This window comes from Gastrolobium bilobum, unplaced genomic scaffold (genome assembly GCF_033153095.1).
Source record: "Gastrolobium bilobum isolate Gb01-03AN ecotype WA unplaced genomic scaffold, APGP_CSIRO_Gbil_v1 utg39760, whole genome shotgun sequence".
In the NCBI taxonomy this organism is placed as follows: Eukaryota; Viridiplantae; Streptophyta; class Magnoliopsida; order Fabales; family Fabaceae; genus Gastrolobium; species Gastrolobium bilobum.
In genome coordinates, this window is record NW_026898626.1 from 17,564 (window position 1) to 38,644 (window position 21,081).

General features: G+C 38.0%; 1 protein-coding gene across 1 annotated transcript; it reads left to right on the plus strand.

The window, feature by feature from the left end:
• Positions 1-11,982: 11,982 nt before the first annotated feature.
• On the plus strand, positions 11,983-21,081 carry LOC133317762 (protein TRANSPARENT TESTA 9-like). Its single transcript, XM_061519641.1, has 9 exons — positions 11,983-12,075; positions 14,519-14,584; positions 17,064-17,201; positions 18,141-18,246; positions 18,335-18,406; positions 18,511-18,569; positions 18,713-18,872; positions 20,019-20,185; positions 20,393-21,081. The coding sequence occupies exons 1-9, from the start codon at positions 11,983-11,985 to the stop codon at positions 20,720-20,722; spliced, it is 1,191 nt and encodes a 396-aa protein (XP_061375625.1). The 3' UTR covers positions 20,723-21,081.

Sequence of the window (21,081 nt, forward strand, 5' to 3'; positions counted from 1 at the left end):
CCTTGTATTCCCCGTTGGGTGAAGGATGGCATGAGCGCTGCCTTGACCCATCCCTATTTGACTTGAAAGAGCTGCGACTTGTTCCACCTCCTCCACCCTCTGAGCGAACATCTTATGTTCAATATAAATTGGAGAATGTAGGTACCTCTACACGCGTGTTTTCTCCTTCAACCTGTTCAAGAACGATGCCGTCAGCGTGCCTCAACGAAGCGGAGAGCACCTCAACAATATCTTTGTACTCCACAACTGATCTGTCGTGTCAGAAGTGCAAGAGTGCATCGTATGGGTTCCCCACCATTGAGGTATGAAACCTTTGCAACATAGCTGTTTGGGTAGGTTTGTCGTGCAATGAGATGTTTTCAAGTGTACTATGATTCTTTGAGGGACGATATCTCCAATATTTTCAATGGTGGGAACCTAGAAATCCCACATTGGATTGGAGAATGTTCAGAACTATTATTGAAGAGGTTTCATACTTGAATGGTGGGGAACCCATTTGAAGCACTCATGCACTTGCTACACGACGGATCGGTTGCGGAGTACAAAGAATGTGTCGACATGCTATCCGCTTCATTGAGGCATTTTGATGGTGACGTTCTTGAGCGGGTTGAGGTAGGTAACCCGCGCGTGGAGCTACCTACATTCTCTAGTTGATATAGAATAGATGATGATGTTGGCTCAGAGGGTGGAGGATGTGAAATACTTGGAATCGACCCAATTCTTCGAGTACACCAGAAAACATCTCATTGGACGATAAACCTACTCATACGGATCTTTGCTGAAGAAATAAGGAACCTCTAACCGTCTGAGCTGCTCCTCATCACTTAATGTCCTTCCGTTACGAGAATTCCTTTCACCAGACTCAACTTCTCCTCGTCCCTAATCCACACGATTCAAGTACTCCAGGAGTGTAGCTTACAACCCTTATTCTCATATCTCTCCACTTTTATTACAATGTTCAAGTGGTTTGGCAGTAAAACCGCTTTTGAGTTAGAAGGGAACTGTTCTTAGACAACTTTAAAGTCCTCGCATGAATTCTCACACTCTCAAAGGTCTTTCCATTTGAAAACCTCCACCTTTACATTCAAAAGCCTACGCTCATCCAAGACTTTAGCTGGTTGCACTTGTAGCTCCATAGAATTTGACAAGCATTTAAGGAATTCCAAAACATGGGTGGTAGGGTTGACAACTTTCTCAAGCTGTTATACATGAAAAGTAAGACGAACTCTATTATAGTTAAGAAGCTGCAGGTTGTAAGCAACAGTTCCCACCTTAATCATTTCAAAAGGATCATAAAATATATTAAAGAACATTGTTGTCATTACATCGTCTTCAGCGTGCCTCAATGGAATGGAAAGCTTCTCGAAACATTTTGTGTAATCTGCTATTGATCTGTCTTGTTGCAAGCAGATGAGTGCTTCATATGGTCTCTTCACTGTTGAATTATGAAATCTTTGCAACAGAGCCATTACGAAGATTTCCCAATCTATTGTGGGATGGGATTTCTAGGTTCCCACCATTGAAACCATCGTAGAGCTCATCTCTAAAAGCAAATAGATGCCAACTCCACCTAGTCTCATCGGTTACCTTCATTTCCTTCTTCAACTGAATATAATAATACCCTTTTCGCTCATTTTTGGTGACCTATGGAGGTCTGCCCCAATTCCATCCTCACAAGGCTTTTATGTAAATATGATATAAAATATAAGACCATTAATGTATTTTCAACTAACAACTTAATTTTTGGATTGAAATGATTCTTTACATGATATTAGAAATGGTCACGAGTTCGATCTTTACCGCTTTCATTCTATCAATAAATGATTAAATATTGTGGAGTTTCTTAGCGTAGGCATGTGGACCTGTAAATTGTCCACACTTCATACCCAATGCCCTCTCGTGTGAGTGGTCATTGTTGGAAAATGTTGTAAATAGTCAAAAGGTTATTGAGTGTTGGAACCCAGAAAAATACAACAGTGATTTCATTAACAATGGAGGCATAGCCTCGTTTTACATACACTTAATACAAGAGAAAATAAACCCAAATTACCTCAACTCTCCTTTAGAACCAACTACCCAAGGCTCCAAAAGTTCCTTGAGATCCTTCCCCAAATTCCACTGTAAATTCACTTCATACATGCCTCCTGACACATCATCATAAACATCTATATATACTAATCCTAATTAATGTTAACTAATGGGCTTGGATATTTATTGAAGGCCCATCAATACTCCCCCTCCCAAAATTCACCTTGTCCTCAAGGTGAAGGAAGAGGACAGATAATGTGAGAGAACTTCCACAAGATCCCATTGCTTAAAGCTTATTGACCCAATTGGCCATTGGCCACGAAGCGATGGACCTATTACCGCTCGAACTATCAATTTAGCAGTGAGGTTCACCATGTAATATATAACTTCTACTGCAGCATTAACCTCAAACAGGGATAGATCACTTCCACCAATTCTGTTTCATACAATTTCAGTAGCTTTTTCTATATCAATTCTGTTCCACAAGGGTGACTTAATAACATTTAATGCAGTATCCCCTGCCCTTGTTTTCCTAATTGCAATTTCTTTACCCACAAGTGAAGAACTTGCATTTGTCATTCTAGCTTGGACATCGGCCAATTCAACTTTCACCAATTCTGGTATTGTAATAATATAAAAAATGCCACAAATACCTTGTTGCAAAATATCGTCAGCCAAATTAAATTCTTTAGTTATAGGGGTAGATTGAGAAGCTATAGTCAACAACTTGTCATGTGGAATAACTATCAGCATATCAACATTATCCCTTAAGGCTGCAATTCCTTCATGCGCTTGAACAACCTTTCGTCCTTCAAATAAGAAAGGGGTTATGACAACACCAACGGTCGGTATACCCATTCCAGCCTGTTCTGGCGTTAATCTTCTTAATCGCAACCCATGGCAGCCATCAAAATGGTTCTGCGCTGCTGTCACAACATCGTGCATCACGCTACAACCCTCCTTGCGAAAAGCCCTTTCATGTTGGCTAGGGTTGCTGCCTCCCTCACTTGGAATAGATTGATCTGGACCCCCAACTTGTTGAGTTCCACAGTGGCCTCTCAAATTGGGCCCATTTTGACCAGACCTAGTAAACGTATTAAGCACACTTTGGTTTTCCTTGTTTTCCAACTTGGGTTAGCCCAAATACCCACTTTCAGATTCAATTCCCACCCTACCTGTTCCCAGAATTGTATGACCAAGAACCATCGTTTTTTCTTCTCCAATTTCTTTTTCATCTGTCAGCGTGTGGAGACGAACTTCCGCCATAATGGTCACCCTTTCTCCAAGTATGTCTTGATCTTGTTCTTCTCCATTCTTTTCTTCTTGTTCTTGTTGCACCTCAACATCTTCTTCCTCCTCTTGATCTTCTTCATCTTCGTGCACTTCTTCTGCAATTTGTTCTGATCAGTCATCTTTGGTTTCTTTTTCTGAGTTTCGATTTTCTCTCTCTTCAACAGCTGAGCCTTCCATCTTTTTCCTTTGCTTCTACTTTCATTAGTGCTTCTCGCTTTGCTTCTAGATCATCTGCAAAACCCTGATCGATGCGGTCTATTAATGTTAGAATGGTTTCCTGAAGTTGACGAAAAGTGTCTTCAACTCCATCAATTCTTTCTTCCAAATGATCAAAGCACCTCTCAACCATAGTAGTTAAAAGCGCCGCTACCCGCAACGTTTGCAGGTTGCGGTGGTCGACCGCGAGAAAAAGCTCCGCACCGCATCGGAAAGGGATCGCGTCTTTAGCGGCCGTAATAGCGGAGGAAATCGCGTCTGTTTCGAAAAATTCGCGGCTGAAATGGAGCTTTCTCTCTCTTCTGCGTTTTTAAATGGAGCTCTCTCTCTCTTCTGCGTTACAAAGATGGAGACGAGAAGAAACATACATGACTTGTCCAATTTGTTTTGAATCTGATATTATTTTCCAAGACTTTTACTTTATAAAATGGAGAGCTTTCTCTCTCTTCTGAGTTCTGAGTCACATGGAGGAACTGAAAAGTTAATTTGTTTTTTACGAGTAGATATAGTCAAAAGCTGAACCTTTTTGACCGACATATTTTTTATCCTATCAGCTTCTCTACCTTTTTGACCACATATAGCTTCTCTACCTTTTTGATCACATATTTTTGTATCCTATCATATATATATATATATATATATATATATATATATATGATTGGATACAAAAGTATGTCAGTCAAAAAGGTAGATAATATATAAAAATATATATTTTATACATATATATATATATATGTATCAGATATTACAACTACAACAATCTTTTCTCTACCTCTTTGACCGATATATTTTTTTTTATCCTATATATATATATATCGGATATATCTTCTCAGATATTACAACTACAATCATATTTCTTTGTATCGGATATATATATACTCAGATATTACAACCAATCTTCTCAGATATTATAACTACAATCATATTTTTTTGTATCCGATATATATATATACTCAGATATTACAACTAATCTTCTCATATATTACAACTACAATCAGATTTTTTTGTATCTGATATATATATATTATTATTTTTGTTTTGGAGAAATTTTTTATTATTATTGATTGATTTTTATTTTTTAGCATATATATATGTATGGTGCATCTAGGTTATGTTAATACATTCCGCTATTTCCGCAACCGCAACCCGCTATAACGCTATAGCGGTTTTCAGGGTTGGCCGCAACGGGCCGCAATCCGCTTTTAACTGCTATGCTCTCAACCTTCGTCAATATGTATTCCATTTTCTTTTTCATTTTTTTTTTCCTTCAGATCTGGACCAGAAAGCACCCCCTAGATCGGAAGTGCTCTGATACCAAATTGATGAAATCCAGAAAATGTAGCACTAATTTCATTAACAATGGAGGCATAGCCTCATTTTACATACACTAATACAAGAGAAAATAAACCCAAAAGACCTTAACTCCCCCTTAGAACCAACTACCCAAGGCTCCTACAGTTCCCTAGAGATCCTTACCCAAATTCCACTCCAAATTCACTTCATACATGCCTCCCGACACCTCGCCCCTAAACATCTATATATACTAATCCTAACTAATGATAACTAATGGGCTTGGATATTTATTGAAGGCCCATCATTGAGCCTCCACCAATGGCTCTTGACCAATGTATAAGGCTGTTGAACTATCATCACCAACTCTTTATTGTATAAGGTGGTTGGGCCACCACCACCAACTCTTCAGTAATGTATTAACATCTCTACATATATTGTATTGTACATAAAAATATAATTCACAAATCTCTCTTCTAGTGGTGGAGCGAGGTAGGGCGATCGCCCCCACTTCAAGTTTATACAAGACTTTTGATTTTAGCACTATTTTTTTTAAGTCGTCTAATTAGTTATCGCTCCCTCAATACTTATAAAAGCCTTTAGTTATGAGCATAATTTCTATTTTTCTTGGTCATCTAAATAGTCATCACTTAGAAAAAAAGTATAGCTTGTAATTCCCCCTTACCCATTAAAAAGTTTTCTGGTTCAACCTTTTATATGGTATCAGAGAAGGTTCATTTTGGGCTTGCAAACTGAACCCTAATGTTAAACCCTAAATTGGGGTGTTTCAACACTGTCATAGTTTCGTTCTCATTCCAACCGTTGTTTAGGCTGGCACCCAACTCGTTGTAGGTCTATTTTTATCGCTAATTATAATTGTTATTCTATTAACCGTGTGTGTTGCAGTTATTATTATTAATTGAGTTGTGTCCTGCACTTAGCTCTTAACATGTTTAATTCTGGTACTGTTGTTAAATGATATTTAAATGTTTCTGTTAGAATAGGAAATATTAGATATGATTAGATTTGAATAGATTACTTCATATATGTAAATATTCTTTTTGGATTAGATTTGGGCTTCTCACTTAAGCCCATTAATGTCTCTATATATTGTAACTCTTTGTATTAGCTTAATACACAACACATTATTTTATATTCAAGTTGGTACCAAAGCTCTTTTGTTCTGGGGACCTCGCTTTCGCATAAAGCTTTTAAAACCTAAGCCTACTGCTTAGGAATCCTCTTTTCTTTGCCATGCGTCCTTCCGGCAAGCCATACAGGGCTGTAAGCTCCTTTGGAATAATTTCCGAACACGTCAGCACCTCCGATAGCCACTGGAACCACCGTCCAGCACTGTTCAGGCCGCCGGAGAAGTTTTCCGGCAAGTTTTCGAACCAAACCACCTGCGATCAAGACCCTCTCCTCCCGGCGACCAGTTCTGTGGAGGTCCGACCACCATCGGAGCCGTCACGCGCTGTCTGTCTCCTCTGAGCGTGGTGCTCACGCGCCACCTTCTTCTGGCGTGTGCGCACTGTTCCAATGGAATTTTTCAGCCTTTCTTGGACAGAAAAGCTCGTCTTCTCTTCCCTTTTCCAGATCTGTGATTGGATCTTTGTGGGTCTCACTTTTTGTGCGCGCCTCTTCTTGATTTGTGATCAGGTTCGTTCCTATTTACTTGGTTTATACCCTTGTGATTTAATATAATGGCAGCAACTTCTCCTGTTCAATCGGAGGTCAGTTCTCCCTCTCGTCCTGCCAAAAGTTCTCCTAATATCATCTCCACCAATGTTGGGCCCATTACCTCTTCAAAGTTGAAGGGTTATGTTAATTACAAGAACTGGGCCATCTCTGTTCGAGTTTGGTTCTTTGGACAGGGACATGGGAACCATCTCTCGACTAAATCTACTGATATTCCTAAGGAAGAAAAATCTGATTGGGAAAAGATTGATAACCAGCTTCTGAGTATTCTTTGGCAGTCTATTGATCCAGTCGTCTTGGACATCTTCTATTCTTTTCTAACTTGCACTGAAGTGTGGGAGGAAGCAAAACACCTCTACACTAATGATGTTCAGCAGCTCTATTCCATCATGTCTCAGTTTATGGATCTGCGCAAATCATCTGACACTCAGATGGAGACATATGTTGGCAAAAGTCGATCTCTGATGCATGCATATTTGGATATGTTGCCATAACCTATTGATGCGTCTGCATATCGGAAACAGGTGGAATGTCTCTTTATGGTTGCCAGACTTTCTGGTCTTCCCGAAGAATATGATAATGTCCGGGATACTATCTTGACCATGGGGATCCTGATCTATCAATGACGTATCAGCGTCTTCTGAATCTTAATAAGAAATCTGCTCCTGCATCATTTACTGTTGCTTATTCAATTGAATCTGAATATTATTGTATATTCAAGTGTTTATAACTGTACAAGAAAGCTCTCTATTTATAGAGACTAAAAGACCTAATGGGAAGACCTAATGGGCCAAGCCCACAATCTAGACTATTCTAATAATAATAGATTAATATTATTTCTAACACTCCCCCTCAAGCTGGTGCGTATATATCAAAAGCTCCCAGCTTGTTACAAATATGATCTGTTCGGGGGCCTCTAAGAGCTTTAGTCAATGCATCCGCAAGTTGATCATTGGAATTGACAAATGCTGTCTCGATCTCCCCTGACTGGATCTTTTCTCTAACAAAATGACAGTCAATTTCTATATGCTTGGTCCTCTCATAAAAGACTGGATTAGAGGATATATGCAAAGCGGCTTCATTGTCACAAATGAGTTTCATAGTCCGTTGTTCACAGAGATGGAGTTCTTTAAGCAATTGTCTCAGCCAGATGAGCTCACAGGTTGCATTTGCCATTGCCCGATATTCTGCCTCTGCACTGGATCTGGCGACCATAGTTTGCTTCTTACTCTTCCAAGAGATCAAATTTCCTCCGAAGAGAACACAATATCCTGAGGTGGATCGTCTATCTGAAGGAGAACCTGCCCAGTTAGCATCTGAATAACTAGAGATCTCTGAACTCCCTTTATTTGTGTATAATAAACCTCTTCCTGATGCTTTTTAATGTATCGAAGAATTCTAATAACTGTATCCCAATGGGAGTCACAGGGAGAATCAAGAAATTGATTTGCAACACTCACTGCGAAGGAGATATCTGGCCTTGTCACAGTAAGATAATTCAATTTTCCAACTAGTCGGCGGTAGCGACTAGGATCTGGCAGTAGCTCCCCCTGTCCTGGTAATAACTTAACATTGGGGTCCATAGGTGTATCAATGTGTTTACAGCCTAACATGCCAGTCTCATCTAGGATATCCAGTGCATACTTCCTCTGACAGATGGAAATGCCACGCCTAGACTGTGCAACTTCGATCTCCAAGAAATATCGAAGTCTGCTAAGATCTTTTGTCTGAAATTGATTGAATAAATGCTCTTTCAACTGATCAATCCCGGTCTGATCGCTGCCTGTAATGATAATGTCATCAACATAGACCAGGAGATAAACGCACTGCCCAGAAGAGCTATGCCGGTAAAAGACCGAATGATCGGCTTTGCTTCTGATTAAGCCAAAGGATTCAACAACCGAACTAAAGCGGCTAAACCAGGCCCGAGGAGATTGCTTCAGGCCATATAAAGATTTCCGAAGTTTACATACCATTCAAGAACTCTCCCCCTGAGCAACAAAACCTGGTGGTTGCTCCATATAAACTTCTTCCTGCAAGTCACCATGTAGAAAAACATTCTTAATACCAAGTTGGAGAAGGGGCCAGTGATGAATGGCGGCAAGGGCAAGAAACAGGCGAACAGAAGTCATCTTAGCTACAGGAGAAAAGGTATCCCCATAATCAAGACCAAAGACTTGTGTGTATCCCTTGGCCACTAAGCGAGCTTTAAGGCGATCAACAGTGCCATCAGGACCAACTTTAACTGTGAACACCCATCGACAACCAACAATAGACTTCCCGGGAGGAGCACGAACAAGACCCCAAGTGCCATTGGAGTGAAGTGCCTGCATTTCATCAAGCATCGCCTGGCGCCACCCTGGATGAGATAGTGCTTCACCTGTGGTTTTAGGGATGGAAACAGAAGAGAGACTAGAAACAAAAGTAAAATGTTGTGAAGAAAGTCTGTCATAACTCAAGAAAGAATAAAGGGGATGAGGATTTCGAGTGGATCGAATACCTTTCCGAAGGGCAATGGGAGGAGTCTCTGATGGAGGATCCGGAGGAGAAGAGCCGACGGGAAAGGGCGATGAGTCATCAAGAGGCAAAGTCGAAGGAGGTGCAGGCTGACGACGCTGGTATGTGAGGAGAGGACGATCTGCAGGTATGGAGGTAATGGGTTGTTCCTCTGGAATATCACCTGCAGCTGGTAAAGACAAGTCAAGAAAAGGAACAGGAAGGACCTGATCAACCTGTCACACTGGAGACAGAGTAGAGTGAAAAGGCTGCTGATCAAGGAAAGTGACATCAGCAGAAACGATATAACGCTTGAGATCAGGAGAATAGCAACGATACCCTTTTTGAAAACGTGTATACCCAAGGAAAATACATTTGAAGGCCTTGGATGTCAACTTGTCTTTACCTGGAGTAAGATCATGAACAAAACAAGTACAGCCAAAAATATGTAAAGGCAGAGGATAAGAAGGTGCTCCGGAAAACAAAATACTGTGGGGAACATCATTATTTAGCACAGAAGAGGGCATGCGGTTGATAAGGAAACATGAGGTGATAATAGCATCTGCCCAAAAACGGAGTGGGACGTTCATATGAATGAGAAGAGTACGTGCAGTTTCAACTAGATGTCTATTTTTACGTTCAGCGACTCCATTTTGTTGTGGAGTGTGGGGACAGGTAGTCTGGTGTATCGTCCCATGTGTATCCAGAAATTTAGAAAATTCAAGAGACACATACTCTTTTGCATTATCACTGCGCAAGATTTGAATAGAAGCACCAAATTGAGTTTTTATTTCTGCACAAAACTTTTGATAAATTGAAAATAACTCAGAACGATTTTTCATTAAATAAACCCAAGTGCAACGGGAGAAATCATCAATAAAGGTTACAAAATACTGAAAACCCAAAACTGACATAGTCCGACTCGGACCCCAAATATCAGAATGAACAATAGAAAAGGGAGCAGCAGCTCTCTTATTGACTCTACTAGCAAAGGAAGAGCGAGTATGCTTTCCCTGCTGACAAGACTGACAATTCAAAGACTTAAGACCTGACAAAAAAGGAACCATATGCTGAAGCTTCGAGAGACTTGGATGACCCAGACGGCTATGGAGAAGCTCAGGAGACTCTGTGAGAGAGCATGCAACTGGAGCAGAGGGTGCATGCAGATAGTAGAGACCTCGTGACTCACCGCCCGCTCCAATCGTCTTCCCCGTACCCGGATCCTGCATAGAAAAAGACTGTTTAGAAAAGGTGATAGAGCAAGAAAGAGAATGGGTCAATTGACTAACAGAAATTAAATTAAAAGGAATGCCAGGGATGTAATAAACAGAGGTTAAAGTCAAGAAGGGAGTTGGTTTGGCTTGCCCAATGCCACGAGCAGGAGCCTTGGTGCCATCAGCAAGAGTAACAGAGGGAAGATTATTAGAAAAGGTAAGGGAAGTAAAAAGATCCTTATTACCACAAAGATGATCAGTAGCACCTGAGTCTATTATCCAGGGTCCAAGAGACGATTGAGAAAAACAAGCAACATGATTACCAGTATCTGGAGCAGGTGGCTGAGAAGAACTCTTCTGGAGAAGGGCCTCATAGTCTGCAGCGGAAATAGTCACTGATCCGGTAGAGGGCGGCACAACATCTGTTTGAGCAAAGTTCATATGTGGTGGCTTCAAGTGAGGGTACTTTCTATAACAACGTTCTTCAATGTGGCCCAGATATTGGCAATAATTACACCGAGGCCTTTGTCCTCGGCCACCCTGTCCATACGACATCGTCTGTCCGCGCCCGCCTGGGCCATATGATGTCATGGGCCCGCGACCGCCTTGTCCGCGGCCACGACCACGACCGCGTCCACCATTGTTCCAATTACCACGAGAGACTAAAGCAGCAGAATCAGACAAGAGAGCAGTAGAGTCAGTAGCTGGCACGTGTGCGGGGGCCACCTTATCTTGAAGATTCAGAAGGCGCTGAAAGGTCTGGGATATGCTGGGAATCGCAGTACTGGTTAGAATGTTCTCACGAACACTTTCTAATCCGTCAGGGAGACCAGAGAGAGTCACAACCGTAAAGAGACGCTCCACTTGCGTCCTGTACACTGTAGCATCCGCAGCATGAGGTAACATAGCCAAAAATTCCTGCATCAAAGAACGAATCTTACCAACATAAACTTCCATACGAGCTTCGGGTGATTTGCGCAAATCCATCATCTGGGAGACAATGGAATAAAGTTGCTGAATATCATTGGTGTAGAGGTTTTTGGCTTCCGTCCACACATCATAGCAGGTCTCAAAAGGAATGAAAATATTGAGAAGAGATGAATCAATGGATTGCCAAAGAATACTGAGGAGCTGAGCATCAACTTTCTCCCATTCAGTCATCTGATCTATGGAAATATCAGTCTTCTTAGTGGTGAGATGTTTGTCATGGCCTTGACCGGTAAACCAGATCTTAACGGAGGTAGACCAGGTCTTGTAAGTGGCAGATCCGGTCAATTTCAGAGTTGTGATAGATGGAATAGCACTTGAAATGATGCCGGAAGAATGTTTACTGGTTCCTTCCATTAGGAACAGTGATCAGACAACCAAAAAACTGTAAAAAAATTACGCGAAAAAGGAACAAAGTAGCGACTTTTGCACTGGAAACCCTCGAACGGAAGAGACCCACAACGATCGGTCACTGGATCTGGAAGGAGGAGGCAGAGGCGAGCCTGTCTGCCTTGGTTTGGCCGGAAAAGGTGGCCGGAACAGTGCACACGCGCCGGAGAGAGGTGGCGCGTGAGGCCCACGCGCAGACGGCTGTGGTGGCGCGTGCAGCGGCCGTTTGGGACGGGTCTTGGACATAAATGGTCGCCGGCGTGAGGGGATCCTGATCGCGTGGTTTCTCGCCGGAAAGGTGGCCGGAACAGTGATGAACAGTGACAGAACAGTGTTTCTGGCTATGTGAACAGTGTTTTCTGGTCAAATAATGAAGGAGGATGACGATCTGAGATCGAAAAAGGGTCTAACAATGTTCGGAGGGTTGAAAAAGGTTGCCGGTATGATGCACGGCGGTAAAAAGGTTTGCCGGTATGATGCACGGCAGTAAAAAGAAAGGAAAAGATATATATGCGGAAGCAGAACCCTCAGATCGAGAGCTCTGATACCAAATTGAATCTGAAATATATTGTATGTTCAAGTGTGTAAGTCTGTACAAGGAAGCTCTCTATTTATAGAGACTAAAAGGACCTAATGGGATGACCTAATGGGCCAAGCCCACAATCTAGACTATTCTAGACTATTCTAATAATAATAAAATAATATTATTTCTAACATAGAATAAAAAATATTTAGATATAATAATGTAAGGTATATTTGAATATGTTTGTATAGTGTGTGTTTTATGGTGTTAGTGTAATATATTTAGACATAGTCTTGAGTTTTATATATTGTATTGATTCCTATGTTGCATGGGACCGGATGAGTATTTGAAACAATACAATACACAACATAGATGTTTGTAATCATTAGGGGGTGAGCAAAAGAATCAAAAAACTGAACTGAACTGCATTTAAAATAACTGATTTTCAAAAATCAGTTTATGAACCGAACTGGTTTTTAAAGAATCAGTTCATGAACCGAACTGGATTCTTCATAATCCGATTTTTTTTTCCTTTTTCTCTATTTTTCTTATTTATTTATTAAGTGGCTTCTTTTATTTTTATTTTTATTACTTTATTTCTTTAATTTTTTCATTTTTCTTTTCTTTTCAGAATAGGTTTGACCTGAACTAATTCCGAACCAAACCGAACCGTTTTCAAACCGAACCGTTTAAACCAATTCGGTTCAGTTTTTCAAAAAAATCAATTCAATTCGACCTATGTACACCCTTAGTAATCATGATTCATGATAGCTTGTTTGGTGAGGATAAAAGTATGCTATTCACACATTGATAATTTTGAGGAGGGAAAGATTCAAAAGTAAGAATATGCTTTGAAAAAGGAAATTAGTGAGAACAGGACTTGAATCGGCATTTTGAATTTTTCAAGCAGCACTACTTTGGGGGTGGTAGGTATCCACATAGAAAAGGGATATTCTAAAAATACAAATATTAGAGACAACCGATTTTGATGTATAGTGCATCCTAACTTGACTCTTATTGTGTTTGCCATTAATTAATTTGATCATGTTAAAAATATACTTTCTGGGTTTTTCTTATGATTTTAGTTGTATATTTTCATAAGAGGAAGGATCAGTTTATACGGGTGTAAGCCAAAATTGTTCTTTTTACTGGATGATTTCTGTTAGATTGAAAACTTCGATCATCTAGATATATTTATAAAATATTGCAATAATCTAAAATTATTTTCTACTTCATTAGTATATAGTATACACTATATATCTAGTTTAACGTAATATATACTTTTGAAATATATGAAAATAAGAACTATTTGATTATATTGTTGTTGTTGTTCAATTTTTACAAGATTTGACAGAAGCAATCAAGGTAATAAATAGTCACAATCCAACATTTGGATTGATAAAAGTCTCATTTTATATAATATTATTAAATGGTGTTAGAATATGGAATCTTACACTTGTGTAAATTGATCCCTTCTCTTTTCATAATCATAATTGTCAAACTGTGAATTGTATCAAGAATTTGTTCAAAATTTGAATCGTGAATTGTAAATTTTACCATATAATATGGTTTAGAAACAGATCAATAGAATATTTAAGTCTACATGATTCTCCCTTTCCAGTTCATGACAAAGGCATCCATAGCGTCTTTTCTTTGCGAAAGATCAATTAGACTAGCTATCTCTTTGAAGAGTTCACAATATCTAAAAGATATCTCATAATATAATGATTATATCTTAGAATGGTTTATAGTATCTTAGATTGATCTCTTATGATTGTTTTCATATTTTCTTATATTTTACGATTTGTTTCTTTATTTAATTATGATTAAGAGTCTATAATTAGTATAAATATGGGTTATTGCTTTGTCTATTGTAACACATCATTCATATCAAATCAATATTAGTTTCAGATTATTCAGTATTTATTCTTTCTTTTGTTCCTTCCATACTTAAATCCATCCATATTATTTTAGCATGGTATTAGTATGGTACTATCTTCTTCTTCTTCTTCTTTATTTTATTTTATTATTATTATTGTTATTTTATTTTTATTTTTTTACTTTTATATTTATATATTATTATTATTATTTTATTTGTTTTTATTTTTATCTCTTCGTACCTTTCATTTGGATTCATCTACCACCGACCCCAATTAGTTTAAGATAAAAGTGTTGTTGATGTTGATTAGTATGGTACTATCCTTCGTGACATGTCTTGTCCCTATTCCGCTGTTGAGTTATTGTAGAATAGTGCTATTTGTATTGGCAGTATGGGATCAGATTGATTTGAATGGTATATGTTGGATTCAAAGTCATTTGCTGTTCATTGCATGATTCAAATTATATGTTGGCTTCCTTAGATTTTGTTTACCATGATTTACAGGAGCAGTATGGGGTATCTTTTCAGCTTTCTGATGTGGTAAAAAGCCCTCGAGTACCGAGATTTCAGGTGCATATTTATATCTACTGGAGTCTTGTTAAAATACTTTGTTGTAATAGTTTCATTTATACTTAGTGTAAGCACTCCTTACTGGTGGGCACATCTTTTCATTTAAGGTAATAGAACTGTAGCATTAGAATACTTGACAATTGCTACCTGGCCATAGCATTATACTTGTATGATGTCATTTTTTCTTCTTCTTGTAATTGAAGAGGAATTATACAGAGAGAAAAGAGGGAAAGTAAAACTAGGGAAAGATAATATATTCCCTAAAAATTAAAATATGAGAAAGTAAATACAAGAAGAAGCATGAGAGTAACTCAAGAATGCAGCAAGGCTGCCCAGTTTGTCTGCATATGAGAAATATTAACTTGAAACAGCCATGGGCCAAATACCAAAGAGATGGCATAAACAGAATCCTATCTTGTAGGCTGCAGCAATGAAACAAAACACTTCTCAAGGATGTGTTCATTGATATTAGATATGTAGAAGGAAGTACATTGAGTGTTTGCACGAACATGTAATGATTAGTTGTTCCTAATATTGTTAACAATATATTTTCAAGTAGCATTTAGCTTAAGCCTATGATTATTTTTTTATTTAAATAGTTGATCAACCAATAGAAGCAAAAACAGTTTATGAAAGAGTTTAAACCTCTTTGCAAGTGGTGTCTTTGGAAGAAGCAAAAACAACAATGACCAAGCCTTATTCTACTAGGTGGTGGATTATGTTACATGGATCAATCGGCTCAATTGGCATCTGTTGGACCCTTGAAGTTGGTATATGAGCGAAGAAAAATGAAGAAACAGAACAATGCCCAAAATGATAAGCCCATGATGAATCAGATAATGATGGCTGTTGAGAAGGAAAATATGGAAAGTGAGTTTGTTATAAGGAATTACACGTGGAATGCACTGAATGGAGAGGAGATAGTGGGTGGAAACAAGGAAATGGAGTCAGATATAAAAAACAAATTGGAGAGTAAGAAAGGCAGCGAATGAGTAAGCATTATGGTGTGGTAAGGTAGCTTGGTGAGGAATGGAGTGCTCTTCCTCGTTAAGGGAGGTTACAGCTGATGCATTGGTCTTTCTGCATTTCTTAGTTAATTGGTTAGTGTATTTCCGTTACTGGTACATTGTCTCATGGGTTTATCCGTGATTAAGTGTCATTAGCATTACTGTTTCATTAAACTTGTAAGAAGGTTGATTACTGCAAGGGCTTGTCCCAATATCTTAATATAATATCAGTGTTTCTGTTTTACTGGTACCATCAGCCTCTCTTTCAAAAACCAAATATTTAGTAAAACTGTTTGGAGTCCTTCCCCCTTTTAATCAGACTACCATCTATTTGATCGACATTTCTCATTTTCTTGGATGCTTTCATTCGTATTGTCCACTCAGGAATTTCAGTGTCTGCTTCTTGTTGGCACTTCACCACCAATATTCACTCCCATAGAATATTGCTGGTAAAAGGCACTGACAGATTGTCAATATATTAAAAAACCAATCAAAAGCACCAAAATTCGTGTGAACTACTTGACTGAAAAGACTACTTGATCCAATTATATGGTTAACTTTATAAATAAAAAATATACACTAACTTCCCATTACAAACAAATAAAATGAAGTTTGGCTGTGCAACAACCCCCCCCCCCCCCCCCCCCCCTCTCTTACTTTTTAAATGTAGGTTTCTTCTTTTCTGTTTGATGTTGTGACCTTGTAAACATAAATTGCTACATATTTTGAAAAAAAATAAAATTGGTAGATCATATTGTACTTAATCTATAAGGTATTGGCCATTATTCTTAGAAGGCTTTATATCTATTGTAATACTTTTTCGGGTTCTCAAACTGTTGTTAATGTTAGAGATATAATATAAACCAGTGATGAAGTTTTCACCATGGTTGGAGATATATGTAAAAACCATTCATTTGTCTTCGCTTAACAGTTTGAACTTTTGGCAGAGTTCGTTGTGACATAGTAGCAGAGTCTCTATGACCAAGTGATCTAGAGTTTGATCCTTGTTACCTCCATTCTTCTAATAAAAAAAGTTGAATTTCAGTACTAGGTAGGTGAGTTTGTACATTGTCCATACTTCAAACCCAAATAGCTCTTGTACGAGGAGGTGTTAGAGATATAACATAAATCGGTGACAACGCTTTCACCATGGTTAGATGTATAACATTAAATCCATCCATGTGCCTTCACATAACAGCTTAAGTTTTTGGGAGAGTTGGTTCCTCATATTTAGTTTGTTCCTCAAAACAGTAGTTTCCCTTAGCATTTAGATTATGCTAAGAAGTTCCATCTATAGGACAAAACTAGTATGCTCTGGTCTGAATGGTTTTTATCATTTATGGTTTACCATTTTTCCAATGTATGGCATCGTTTCTTTACTCTCTTTTTTTCATGAAAAGTCAACATAATGAGTTTATTACATTATTTTTGAGTTTAGCAATTTTATAATATATATGAGATACATTTTTCAGGTGCTCGATGCATTAGTGAGCCTGTTTTGCCGTTCAAATATATCTGCGGAAACTCTCTGGGATGGTGGTTGGCTTTTGCGCCAGTTGCTTCCTTACAGTGAAGCAGAGTTTAACAGCCATCACCTGGAATTGCTGAAAGTAAGAAAATTTGAGGCTTTACGAGCAACACTATACAGAAATTTATGGATGCATCTATAATTGCATATTGTTTTCAAATATAGGAAGTCCACCTCTTTGCTTAGTGTATTGAAGTAATTTTTTTGGGAGAGAAGAGAAGAGAGAGAGAGAGAGAGGGGGGGGGGGGGGGTTGCTGACTCACACGTAGAATATCATTTTGTTTCATGTGTCTTTTTTTTATGTTCTTCCAGATATATAACTTGCAAGGACTTGTTACTCCTGATCTATATGTAGGAAGCTTCCATACATAATTTAACTTCCATATTTATCGTTTGTCTATGAAATTTTTAATTCAGCAATAAGAAGTCTTTGGGTACATCAATGGAAGACATGGTGACCTAAACCCTTTTCTTGAGATTTACGAGGCAAATATAAGGCTTCTATTGTATGATTGTATCAGATATTTTGGTTTTTTGGTTTAAACGTTTTTGTAGGAGTTTCTAAATTTCTCTTCCATAATGGTCATTACTTAATATTGTGGAGAATAAAAATTTCTTTCTACTTTCTCGTAATATCATTTCCATAGACCTTTCAAGTAAGTCCTGAGTAGTTTGAGAGAAGACAGCTATACAAATTACATAAAAATCTTCCATACCTTTCAAGTATCATCTTCGAATCAATTATTTATTAATTACAAAAAGATAAAGTTTAAAATTGGGAATGATTGTTATTTTATTTGCAAACATAGTCAGTCTTGGTTTATAAGATGATTGCTTGCAATGAAGCATATGTACCAATTATATATATGAAATAATTAATACATGAAATATACGGCTATAGATATGAATTTAGCATATTTCCATTTCTTTATAGTCAACACATCAAATACGAGTCGCATATCTGTTTTACTTGTATCTTCTAATTGCAGTTGCATTGCATCTATTTTCCTCCCAAATACAGGTTTCATACAAGAATTCTGCTTCTGCGCTTGTAAAGGAGGTTAGAGGTTTCTGGCCTGATCTTCTTATTACTGTTCTTCGTAATGAGTGGAGAAAGTGCAAAAGAGGTGACTTTTTTAACATGTTCAACTTAATGGATTTCTATGTTCAAGTAGTTTAGTTATGTGCATGAACTAAATAATTTTCTTTCTGTAGCAATGGAGTCGTCATCCCCTCCAAAAGAACCAAAGTGCATACTTTTTCCACATCAGATATTCTTCTCAGAAGGTAAGCTTGTAGCCTTGTAGCTGTTCCAACTTTTATTTTGCTTTTGGCTTGTTATGAAAGGAAGAGTGAGAAGGCCTGTAAATGATGTTTCGTTGTTCCTATAGAAGATATACCTGAGGGATCATCATTTGCTGCTGGAGAAAGAATGCATGAGTTGGTGAAGGTCTGCACTTATTCTGTCTTGTTTTTTTCATAAAAAATGCACTATGGCATAACATGCTAATATACTGGACTTCTATCAATTCTGGTTCTTCATGGATTATACCTTTAGATAATGAAGAGCTTTACGTTGATCCCCTCTCTTAGGTATTTGTACTTCTGCACCAACTTCAAATATTCACTCTAGGCAGAACTTTGCCTGAGCAACCTCTTATTTATCCTCCTGGTGATGTCTCTGCAAATTCTCGTGCCAAGACTTCTGGAGTTGATCTGTCGGGCCCAAAGCCAGGCACTGAAGTCAGCCTTGGTAAGTATTCTGAACTGCAGTTTTCTGTATTCTCTGGTGACTGATTTTATGTATATTGAGGTAAAAGGAAGAAAGCAGAGAATTAGGAGAAGAAGCGGGGGCTGGGGGCTGGGAAGAGGAAGAACAGAAACAAGTCTATTAGAATCTCAATTGCATAATATAGTCTGAGAGCACCACCCAAAATATATTGTCATCCTTAAAGAGTCAATCCCAACTAATAGTAATAACTAACAAAGACCCGACCTGAAAGTCAAATACTTTTAATTCTAGATAGAAATTTTTAATTTTGTATGCTATCGTCAAAACACCAACGTACTGATAAATACCACACTTATGATATGTACCAAAACATACAAATATCTTATATTTCCATGATCCTTATATTCATATCCTATACGGTCATTCTTCTTACTCCATACTCTGTATTCCCTCTCTTTTTTTCTTTTAGAGAAGGGAAGGGGAAATAATTAGATATTTCTATTTTCCTTTTATAATTTTGTGCTTAGCTATTGAAGAGTGATGAGCTATACTGTTAGATTAAGAAACGGTATGTTGAAGAAGAAGAACTGATTTTCATATGTACTTAAAGGGTTAATGGCACTATAAAGCCAATATCGTAAAATGCATTATAAACATGGTATATCGTGGTGATCGCAGATTAAAAGGTTACATAACACCTATAAATTTCGGGTAATATACCTTACTGCTGGCAGCAAAAGAGAGTAAATTGTGCCTAGTTGAAATTTGAAGGAGTTTTAACAGTCTTCTAAATAATAACTTATTATGTAAGTTGTTGTTTATTTATTTAATTTTTTTTCTTATTTATTTTTTCCCTTAAATTTTTATTGTTCTTTATTTGGGTTCACCAACCGCCAACCCCAACTAATTTTGAATAAAGGTGATGATGATGATTTTTTTTTTGCCTTGGTGGTACTTCTCTCTCTCTCTCTCTCTCTTAAAAATTATATATGACTATCTTAGTTTGGGATTAAGATGATGCTGATGTTAGTATGAATAGTTAGTTGTTTTCTTTTAGGTTATATATTATATGTAATTCCTTATCCGGTTAAAAGAAGAAAGCCTCATAATACTATTGTTGGAAATCAACTAATTTTTGGTAAAATTTCTCTTTTTTGCCATGTGCAGTAAACGCCGTGCCTTGTAGAATTGCTTTCGAGAGGGGCAAAGAGCGTCATTTTTGCTTTCTAGCAATCTCTGTAGGAACATCTGGGTGGCTTGTGCTTGCAGAAGAGTTGCCTCTGAAGAAGCCGTATGGAGTTGTTCGGGTTACTGCACCTTTGGCTGGGTGCAATGTATGTATAGTTGTCTGCTACCCTTGCATCTTTATCTTTAAGCTAGTAGTTTGGTTAGCTGACAATTATGGTACAAATTTATATTGTTGGTTTAGATACAGAACCAAACGGTGAATGTAATTTAAAAAAATGGATATTACAATTATTTTCACTTGGATTTGTCAGTATATAATAATTCTACAATCATTTTCTGTCCTCGTTCTTTAGCCCAGGATTGATGATAAACATTCAAAATGGTTACACGTGCGGATCCGACCATCCTCTTTACCTGTTCTGGATCCTGCCAAGTTCAATGCCTATGGGAAATTAAAGACAAAAGCTTTGGTCGATGGAAGATGGACATTGGCGTTCAGGGATGAGGAGTCTTGCAAGTCTGCTTTGTTAATGATTCTTGAAGAGATTAATTTTCTCAGTGACGAGGTTCATACAAGAATTAAACCTTTGCTCAACCTTGAAACTGCAATAGATTTATCAAGCCCGTCTGTATGTGATCCAGAGGATTCCTCTTCGCAAACAACACCTCCCAATTCGTTGTAAGTTCTTTGACTTGATTTACAATAATAGCTTGTATACTCCAGGGGTGGGAAATTATTAAGTCTGTCACCCTTCTGTATATGCTCCGGAAATACATAGCAGATTTGTAGTTGTAGATTAGCAACTGTGGTTTAGTGTCATTCTTTTTCTGTCCTTGCCTTTCCTTTTCCTGATTTGTAAGTTTATCCTGTCTTCTCATTCTTTAGGAGTTCTAACATAGGCCCCATTTTTTTCTTTTCTTTTGTATTACATAATTATGTAGATCTGTAGCAAATGTAAATTTGAGGGAACCCATAAAGAAAGTTTTTTTCTCCTTGCCCAGACAAATATCTGTATTTTTGTAACGTATATTTTTGCTAATT